The sequence below is a fragment of the Emys orbicularis genome, chromosome 17, assembly GCF_028017835.1.
Source record: "Emys orbicularis isolate rEmyOrb1 chromosome 17, rEmyOrb1.hap1, whole genome shotgun sequence".
Taxonomy (NCBI): Eukaryota; Metazoa; Chordata; order Testudines; family Emydidae; genus Emys; species Emys orbicularis.
Window position 1 is genome coordinate 13,556,330 of NC_088699.1, and position 10,458 is coordinate 13,566,787.

The 10,458-nt window shown below is 45.4% G+C and overlaps 2 protein-coding genes across 2 annotated transcripts; both read left to right on the plus strand.

Moving 5' to 3' along the window:
• The first annotated feature begins 505 nt into the window (after positions 1-505).
• NUPR2 (nuclear protein 2, transcriptional regulator) lies at positions 506-2,965 on the plus strand. The gene is made up of 2 exons (XM_065418109.1): positions 506-844; positions 1,518-2,965. The coding sequence occupies exons 1-2, from the start codon at positions 506-508 to the stop codon at positions 1,524-1,526; spliced, it is 348 nt and encodes a 115-aa protein (XP_065274181.1). The 3' UTR covers positions 1,527-2,965.
• Positions 2,966-4,727: 1,762 nt separating this feature from the next.
• CHCHD2 (coiled-coil-helix-coiled-coil-helix domain containing 2) lies at positions 4,728-8,531 on the plus strand. The gene is made up of 4 exons (XM_065418152.1): positions 4,728-4,901; positions 5,989-6,241; positions 7,426-7,582; positions 8,162-8,531. The coding sequence occupies exons 1-4, from the start codon at positions 4,852-4,854 to the stop codon at positions 8,170-8,172; spliced, it is 471 nt and encodes a 156-aa protein (XP_065274224.1). The 5' UTR covers positions 4,728-4,851; the 3' UTR covers positions 8,173-8,531.
• The last annotated feature ends 1,927 nt before the right edge of the window (positions 8,532-10,458 follow it).

Sequence of the window (10,458 nt, forward strand, 5' to 3'; positions counted from 1 at the left end):
TAGCAAGGGTCCCCTTTGTATATAGGCTTGGGGGGGGAGGAGGCCCCCCTTTTTCTAGATAGACAAGATGAGTGCTCCCTTTATATATAGAAGTGGGGTGCAGGGGACCACCCCTTGCAGATATAGATTTGTTGGCAGGGGACTCCCCCCTTTGGGTATGAATCTGCTGTACAGGACACACCCGCACTTTGTATATAGACTTGGGGGCAGAACCAATCCCCTTGTGTATACATCTGGGGCAAGGGGCATGCCCCTCTGCATGTAGGCCTGAGAAGTGAGAGGGGGAACCTTTGGCATAGGCTTCTGTTGCCATAGCAACCCTGCAAGCCCAGGGGCCGCTAACCTTCAGAGAGGGAGCGGCATACTCTCTGACGCAACAAGAGGGGTGGGGTTTTTGGTGAGTTAGAGCCCGCCCTCCGCGGCGGAGCCAATGGGAAGGCGGAGCGGAGTGCCCCCTCCCCCAGGTGGGCGGGACAGCGCTCAGCCAGAGCCGGGCTCGGCAGGCATGCGAGAGCCAGGGGCCCGGGAGGAGCCCGAGGGCCTGGACGCCGCCAGTGCCAGGCCGCAGAAGGCAGCGCCCCCTGGGGCGGAGGAGCCCGAGGAGGCCGAGGCCCGCTACGATCCGTACGAGTGGTACAACGTGCGGGAGTGGAGCGGGCCGCGGGGCCCGGGCTCCGGCGGGAAGGGCCGCAGCCGCCGGGAGAGGGAGCTGCGCACCAACCGCTACCTCCCCGCCGGCCACGAGAGGAAGATCGCACAAAAGCTGCGCAACAGCCAGGCCAAGCGGCGCCGCCGGGAGCAGCGCGGGCCTCGCTCCACACGGGCCGGGAGGCGCAGCGCCAGGGCGAGTTACGCGCTAGGCCCCCCGGGGGGGGGTCCCCCTTCCCCACCCTTCCCAAGGCCCCGGCCTTCCCAGGGAGGTGACCCGAGCGCCTTGCACCGTCCCCCGCCCCGAAACCCCTTTGCAGCCACGCAAATCTGTACCTCGCTCTTCTGTCATACCCCCCCCCCGCCCACCCAACTCGCTGTTGTGGTGGGCGAGCCCCAAACCAGTGGTATCCCCTCTGAAAGCAACCCAAGGTCCATAATGTTCCTTCTCCCCGTACTTAGCTTGTAAGCTTCCTGAGATGGGGACTTTTTGTTCTGTTGGTACAGCACCTGGCACAGAGGAGACCAGGTCCAATGACTAGGACCCTTAGGCTATATGGTAATACACATAAATAATAATAATAATGAGCGTTAAGACTAACTGCGGTGATAAAACTTCATCGCCTCTCTCTATACGCTGCTCTTTCCCCCTCCAACTTCGAAGCGTCAGTATGTGCAGCCCAAGGAGCTGCCTGATCTTGCTGAATTTAAGGCACCACCACTGTAAATATTCTTGGGGGAGGATTGTTTCGTGCTGATTACAAAGGAAGAGGGTCGGCTTACCTCATGTTTAAATGAAACAGTGAAATGTCACACAGTAGCTGATCATGTAACTAAAAGAGACAATGTGTTGTGTCCATTTCTTGCAGGCTGAATAGAGGACCAGATGTTAAACATCTTCCCGCATTCCAACTGCTGTTCCGCTTAGAAAAAGGGAGCCCTGTTCAGGAATGCTATGCAATGGGATCTCCTTAACCTCACCTGCTGCACTGCTTAAATACCATGTCTTGCAGGACAAATAAGTGACTTTTTCAATAAGACCAAGGTCCTTGGTACTTTTTTTGCCTCATCTTGTGTTATTTTATATAATGCCAACAGTATGCTAAGAACTTTACAGACAAATACGAAGCCAGGGTTTCTGTCTTGGAGACTTTACATTTGAAGGCACTACAATCATATCTTTTAGTATGGATGCTTGTGCCCAGGTGAAGTTTCATTGAAGTCAGGGTTCCTTGCTAGTAGATCCTGTTGCAGGGTCCATAGATGCATACTTAAGTAGTCTCGTTGAACTCAATGAGCTTACTCAGGTGTGTAAAAATTTGTAAGATTGGGGCCTTAAATCTCAGGGTTGTTAAATCTAAGGCCTTGATTTTACATGATCATATGTGCAGGTGGATCTCTTGTACTCACAAAGAACCCAATTGAAGTCAGTGAATGAGAGTTGGTGTGGGCACTGGGATCCAATGGCACAGGTGAGTTTGGAAAATCAGGGCTTAAGTGAGAGAGTTGTGATTTTCAAAGCGGTGTAAATTAGGGAGGTTTTAGGCATCTTTAAAAATCCCAGCCAGAATGTTGAAAAGGGACACCATTACATGGAATCAAGGGGGTTGTTTTGTTTTTTTAAGGGGGATTAAAGTAGTTTCAAATATATATATTTTTTAATTTTCAGTATTTTCAAAAATATCTCTGTCCCTTATTGCTGTTTGAAAGACCCATACAAATAGGGGAAACCGCCTAAGGCCTCTATCGTGCACATGCTTAATTTTACTGACATGAGCAGTCCCATTGTGTACTATAATAGGGGCTACTGCCATGCTTAAAGTACGCATGTGCAATTACAGTAGCAGCAAGGGGCTCTCATCAGGATCAGAACTCTATTAGATGCTTCACAACTGCAACAGGCATTGCAGATATGGTTCTTGCTCCAAAGAAGGCACATGAGTAGTCTCACAGTGATTTACACAGGCATGTAAAAGTGTGACATAGATGTTCGCAGGATCTAGGCCTTAAAATACAGGGGCAACTACATATTAAGTGGTATCAAAACCACAGAATAAACTGAAATATACGTTCTCATCAAGTTCTGGTGATCTTAAGTGTAACAACAGTAGGTTAACACAGAGTGTATTTTAAGTATATCCCTTTTAACTGTCCTGTTAGGGCAATGTTGGTGTTTTTCTTTGTTTTGAAATGACTGGTTATGTATATTGGCATTGGGTTGTTCATAGTACCTTTATATATACTGGTTAATTGTAAATAACATTTCTAATAAATGATAGCTGTATGAATATATGTAAATAAAGGTATTATTGGCTTATTTTTTTTAAAAAAGAGTGGCTTTTATTGTCAGTAAAATCACATAAGTATCTGATTTTGATCCTGGCAATTTTTGGGAGTTGGGTTCTATCAGTCCCCCTGCTGCTCTTAAGATTGTTTTTTTTTTTTGAAGACTTTAAACGAGCTGTGTGTGGGTAGACAGCTGTTCCTGCACACAACTCTGTGTGGAATCATGGTCATAGTTTTTCTGATCAATACTCGTTTTTTTACTTTCTAGACAGTTGTCTAATCTGACGATAGGTCCCCTCTGTATGCGAAAATGACACAATTATGCTTTTTGGGGAACTGGAAATTAAATATGGATAAACAGAAAATGTTAATCGAGGCAGTGAGATATGAAATAAAGGTAGAGGGGAGAGATATCTGCTACTCCTTCTGATTGTTTATTACCTCAATGCTATAAAGCTGGAATTGATACATGCTCTAGAGAACAGGTGAAACTATTAATAGATCAAAATTAAAAGGTGGCAATAAATTTAAACAAACAGTATAATTTCTCACACATGCTAGACCAATCAGTTTAAAAGAGAGAAAAATTTAGGACATTAGCTGAACAGGTGTTGTATTACAGGGTGCTTTGTGCGAGAGTCTGTACCCAAATAAGTTTTTGGAAGTAGTATTTGTATAGTACTAACACCTTTCAGACATACGAAAAACCTTTCACATTAACTAAACTTGGCTTAATTAAATATATAATAACTCATTTAAACACAGACTATATACAACAGCATTCACAAGACTATGTAATTTGATTGTAGATAGAGAGTCCTGTGGCACCTTTAAGACTAACAGATGTATTGGAGCATAAGCTTTTGTGGGTGAATGCCCACTTCGTCAGACGCGGCATTCATTCACGAAAGCTTATGCTCCAATACATCTGTTAGTCTTAAAGGTGCCACAGACTCTCTGTTGCTTCTTACAGATCCAGACTAACACGGCTACCCCTCTGATACTTGATTGTAGATGATTCTACTCTGTAAGACTTTCCTACCAAATGCATTTATTGGATCTGTAGTCACTTTACTAATTGGTTTCCTCTGAATATTTGTTATTTTTCATTCTCTTGGCTTGAATTTTGAACAGTGGTGCTGGTGAGGGACATTAAGATGCTTTTACTATTATTAATTCACATTTCTATTTTGACAGCACTTGGAGGTCTCCATCAGGAGTGGGGCCCCATTATGGTTGCTATACAAACAGATACATTAAGTTCTTTATCATTCTTATACCATATAAAAACTGGCCATTTATAACTAAGTTTTCACCTTGTAAATGTTAAGATCAACTCCACAAGAACAGTGACCACCTGCTGCTCATAGGTTCTCAGACTGGCCCAATAGTCGCACTTGACTTCCCAATACTTCAGCCACTTCATTGACATCCATCGGCCTATAGATAGGGCCTTAACCAAGGACACAGGGCAGCCCTCTAGAACATCCTTCCTCCACCCAGCAGGGCTTCTGTGGGGATACAGGATAGCTCTTAAGGGGATTCCAGCAGAGCCTCCTCGGTGGGTCCCTCCCCACCCAGCCTGGCTTGGAGAGGGAGGCTGGTCTGAGGGCAGGTTGATGGGGCCAGGAGCAGAGTCTCTCCCATCCATGGCAGGGGGTGGAGACTGGGCCAGAGGAGCCTTAACAAGAGGGAGCACAGAACTCTTGCTATCGCGGAGCATTGGCCCCGCCCTCTGCGCCGGGCGCGCGTGTGACATCATCAGGGCGCGCCGCTGCTGGAAACACGGTGACCTTCAAGGGGGCGGAAGCGGAAGCGGCGGATCAGTCAGGCTCGCGGCCTTCGCAGGGAAAGGAGGGTGCAGCAGACGCAGTCCCGGCCGTTAGCGAGTCCGCCCGCCCGCCCGTAGCCGCCAGCATGCCGAGGGGTAGCAGGAGCCGCACGTCCCGCATGGCGCCCCCGGCCAGGTGAGCGGGACCGGGGGCAGGCCAGGGAGTGGGCGAGGAGTCTGGCGGGCAGACAGGGTGCGCTGAGGGGGGGCGGGCGAGGAGGAGGGGTCGGGGGGCACGTGGAACAAGGGGTGGGGGGGTCCCGTTAATCTCCCCTTGTCTCCCCAGGCCTGGCAGGGCAGCAGCCCCCCCGCTGTCGCACTCAGTTACAGCCCTTGCGCGGAGCCGGGTTCATGAGCTGGGGGCTTTCACGAGCCTCCCCAAGCGAGCACGGTGCGCGCAGGGCAGCGGGGAGCTCTGGCTGAGCGTCCAGTGAGGCCAAGGATGATCGAAGGCCTCGGTTATGTAACAGTCTCCGTTCTCTTCTCCTGCAGAGGGAGATGTTGTTTGTTGAGCGCTGTGGCCTTGTCGAGGCGGTCAATGTTTAACCGGCCTAGAGCCCATCCGATTTGTAACCGGGTTGGGTAGTGCCTTAGCAGTCGTGAACTAAACTAGTTTGTGGCACCTACAGGATGGACTGGCTGTGGATCAGCCTTGGCAAAACCCAACTGGCTCTGGTTTGAAAATCCACGACACGTCGATTATCCCCTGGTTCACACATTTGTTGTTTTCATTCACATGGGCAGGGGGTCTGAATCTCATGTATCCATTTGTGAAATCTTTACGATGTTCTCAAAAAGGGGACCTAAGCCTAAAGCATGAACAACTCTGACTTGGCCTTGTCTACGCTACGGGAGGGAGATCGATCTAAGTTATACAACTTCAGCTGAAGTCGAGGTACTTAGATCTTTTTACTGCAGTAAGTCAACAGCTGACACTCTCCCACCGACTCCGCTTGCGCTTCTTGTTCTGGTGGAGTACCGGAGTTGACGGGAGAGCGCTCAGCGGTCAATTTATCGTGTCTATACTAGATGCGAAAACTTGATCGCTGCCCGCCGATCCGGCAGGTAGTGTAGTCAAGCCCTTAGTACTGCAAGATGTGCATGTGGTATAAACATTACAGGTATTCAAAAACTCAGCTTTTAAATGGGGAGCTCTTTATAAAGGTTGGTTTTTTTGTTTGTTTTTAATTTTGTTGCATTAATGATTTTTTTTTCTAACACAGTCGTGCACCGCAAATGAGAGCTGCACCCCCGCCCCCTGCAGCTCGTGCTGCAGTACCAGCACCTGCCCCTGCATCTGCAGTGGCGTCTCCTGCTGCTGCACCAAGGCAGCCTGGTCTGATGGCACAGATGGCTACAACAGCTGCAGGAGTAGCAGTAGGCTCAGCTGTAGGACACACACTGGGTCATGCCATGACAGGAGGATTTGGTGGAGGAAGCAGCTCTGAAGCTGCAAGGCCTGACATTACTTACCAGGTACATGGCTTGATATTGTATCTTAAGTCTGAGCTATGTATGAAATGGGAAACTTGTAAGGTGAGCCATAGTGACTGACATTATAATCCAATGACCGCTTAATGCTTGGAGATGGTATATGGGGATACATGTATAATTCTAGTCTAGTATATTTATCCTGCAAAGCAGTTACCACCTTACCATTTATGAAATGTACTTCAAACAAATCAAACTTCAAATAGTTTAAATGGGTAGTATCATGTAGTGGTGGTTATACTGGGTTTAGAAGTGACTGGCTCTTGACACCCCACCTCACAACCCCTCAAAAAAGGGGAATGTAACAGATATGCTCAGTCAAATCTAATGCCTTTATGGTTTGATTGGTAGATTAGCCATCAGAGTAATAAGATGCTACGGGTGGAAGCTTTGGGGGTATTCAAGCGTTAACTGCCATTCTAGGATTCATTAAGAGTTTGTGATGAAGATCTGAAATATTTATCCGTTGGATTTGTGCACAAGAGAATTTCCATGTGCTGCTTTTCACTCAAGTAGAAAAAAGACTAGATTGATTAAGATGGTCCGTTAGAGGCTAGGTATAAGGCTCAGATTCTGTCAGCTGCATTTGAACATCTTATCTTGTTCTTCTTTTGTACCAAATTCTTAATCTTACTGAAATAGACTGTGGAGAGTTATGGATCAGCCTTCCATTAGTGCCCTTTCTGATCTCGTTTTTCTTTAAAATGCAGATACAACTGCAATCCAAAACATTAGCTCATTTATCAACAAGCTTCCTAAACATAAAGGGGACTAGGAAAATACCTTAATGTTTTACTGAATTTAAATTGACCTCTGTTCACCAGTGTGATGCTTGGGACCAGGCTTTTTTGGGTAGTCTTGTCCCTGTGTTGGGATTTGAATCCCTTTAGGGACAGTTCTTACATTGCTGAACTCTGGATGAAATCCTAAATTTCTAAGAATGGGAAGACTCCCTTTGACTTCAGTGGGGCCAGGATATTACCTCTAGTATTTGAAAGTTGCACAACTTGCAATGGAGCTCCTGCTGCCTTCTTCACAGGGGAAGAAATAAGCAGATGTGTACCTATTGTAATAGGTCCTCTTAAAGTGTGGTTCTCTGTAGCTGGAAATCTTCATCAGTGTTCATTTTTCAAATATGTGAATTTGTGCTTCTGTGGCGGCTTTTTCAGGAGCCTCAAGCAGCCCAGCCTGCATACCAGCAGCAGTCCCAGTACCCCCCCTGCCAGTATGAAATGAAGCAGTTTTTGGAGTGTGCACAGAACCAGAGTGACCTCAAACTGTGTGAGGGCTTCAGCGAGGTGTTGAAGCAATGCAGGTTTGCTAATGGTGAGTAGCTTATTTAGTTGTGTGTAGTCTGGTACAGATTTAAATCACCTAATCAATAAGATTAATTATCTCAGGAACTGGGCCTGTTCCTAGTCTCTCTATCAGAAGTGGACAAGAACCAGCATGGTACTTGGTAATATCCATTCTGGTTTGCATGTCAGGGCCCACTGTAGTCATTTGCAATGGAACTGAAAGAATGCACAAAAGCTTCTAATTTGTTTCCTCCTTTGCATGTCCAAGTCTGAAATTAAAGGTGGAGTCCAAAGGAGCGGTAACTCAAACTTGTACTAGCTATGCTAAACTCTGTAAAGTGCATTTACAGTGCTTGTCTAATTATGGGTGTTACTCTCCATCGGAGACAACTCTGCTGTTCTGCTTTTTATTGAGGAGAAATTGCCAATTGTGCAACTGTTAGTCTACGCAAGCACAGTTGGAATATGAAACTTAGTGATACCTAATGTCACTGAGGAATTAAGTCTTCCTGAATCGTACAAAGCAGATTGTTCACTATCTGTGGATTAAAGGTTTTCTCAGCATTAAAATTTATCTTGTCACTAATTCTAACTGTTTAATTTACAGGTTTATCCTAATCAAATTCTACAGAATGAAGAAGCTGAAAATGAGCATTCAAAGATCTGAAATTGAAAGATGCTTCAGTAGTAAACTTCTAAAGCTATCTGTGACATCTTGTTAGTTCATATATTCACAACTGAATGCCCAAACCTTGACAAAACGTAAAGGGTCCATTAGATTTTTCTGCCACATTGATAAACATGCTGGATTGTAACAGGATAGTTCTAAATGAGAGAGCAGGGGAGGGAGATGTAGAAGATTCTGAAGATGGGCAAAATATTTCAAGGGGCCTAATCAAACTAGTTGTTCTGCTGATTACATTGCTGTTGATGTGCAAATGTGAGACTAAGACTAAATAAAATTCTCAATGTTTGAAGTGTGTCTAATGAGTTATCACTTTCTGTGGGAATAAGATGTAGAAATAGATCTTTAGGGAAACACCCCTCCTACTTTGTTAGCCTAAGGACAATGTTTTCAGGAGAGCTTAGCACACACATGCCCTATTTATGCTGATGAGCACTCTTGAAAGTTTGGTCCCTACTAAAATCCAAGGCCTCTATGGTGGCATTCTCATAAATGCTTCCAGTTCCACACGCAAGGCCAGGTAGGCAGGCGGAGCTTCAGAGTCTCAATGCATGGATGAGACGATGGTGTAGGGAGGAGGGGGTTAGATTTATTAGGAACTGGGGAAACTTTTGGGATGGGGGAGCCTATACAGGAAGGATGGGCTCCACCTAAACCAAAATGGATCCAGACTGCTGGCACTTAACATTAAAAAGGTTGCAGAGCAGTTTTTAAACTAAGAGATGGGGGGGGAAGCCGATGGCTGCAGAGGAGCAGATGGATTGGACAGAGATGTCTCTTAGAGGAGAGACTATTGATAGAGATTCTCTAGGCTTTAGTCAGGGGGAGAGGATGGAAGAGGATAAAGTATGGGTCAGATCAGATGAGAAACATTCACATAAAGAATCTGACACATCAGAAAAGGGAAGACAAATAAACAGTGACAAGTTTTTAAAGTGCTTGTACACAAATGCTAGAAGTCTAAATAATAAGATGGGTGAACTAGAGTGCCTCGTGTTAAAGGAGGATATTGATATAATAGGCATCACAGAAACCTGGTGGAGTGAGGACAATCAATGGGACACAATCATTCCAGGGTACAAAATATATCGGAAGGACAGAACAGGTCGTGCAGGGGGTGGGAGTGGCACTATATGAAAGAAAATGTAGAATCAAATGAAGTCAAAATCTTAAATCCACATACTCCATAGAATCTCTATGGATAGTAATTGCATGCTCTAATAAGAATATGACAGTAGGGATCTATTATTGACCACCTAACCAGGACAGTGATAGTGACGATGAAATGCTAATGGAGATTAGAGGGGCTATCAAAATAAAGAACTCAATAATAGTGGGGGATTTCAATTATCCCCATATTGACTGGGGTATGTCACCTCAGGACAAAATGTAGAGACAAAATTTTTTGACACTTTAAAGGACTGCTTCTTGGAGCAGCTGGTACAGGAACCCACAAGGGGAAAGGCAATTCTTGATTTAGTCCTGAGTGGAGCGCAGGACCTGGTCCAAGAGGTAACTATAACAGGACTGCTTGGAAATAGTGACCATAATATAACAACAATTAACATTCCCGTGGTGGGAAGAACACCTCAACAGCCCAATACTGTGGCATTTAATTTCAGAAAGGGGAACTATGCAAAAATGAGGGGGGTTAGTTAAACAGAAATTAAAAGGTACAGTGACTAGAGTGAAATCCCTGCAAGCTGCATGGACACTTTTCAAAGACACCATAATAGAGGCCCAACTTAAATGTATACCCCAAATTAAACAGTAAAAACTAAAAGCCACCGTGGCTTAACAACCATGTAAAAGAAGCAGTGAGAGATAAAAAGGCATCTTTTAAAAAGTGGAAGTCAAATCCTAGTGAGGTAAATAGAAAGGAGTATAAACACTGCCAAATGAAGTGTAACAATGTAATGAATGCTAAAGAGGAGTTTGAGGAATTGCTAGCCAAAAACTCAAAAGGTAATAACAAAATGTTTAAGTACATCAGAAGCAGGAAGCCTGCTAAACAACCGGGGGGCCCCTGGACGATCGAGATACAAAAGGAGCACTTAAAGACAATAAAGTCATTGCAGAGAAACTAAATGAATTCTTTGCTTTAATCTTCACAGCTGAGGATGTTAGGGAGATTCCCAAACCGGAGCTGTCCTTTGTAGGTGACAAATCTGAGGAATTGTCTTAGACTGAAGTGTCATTAGAGGAGGTTTTGGAATTAA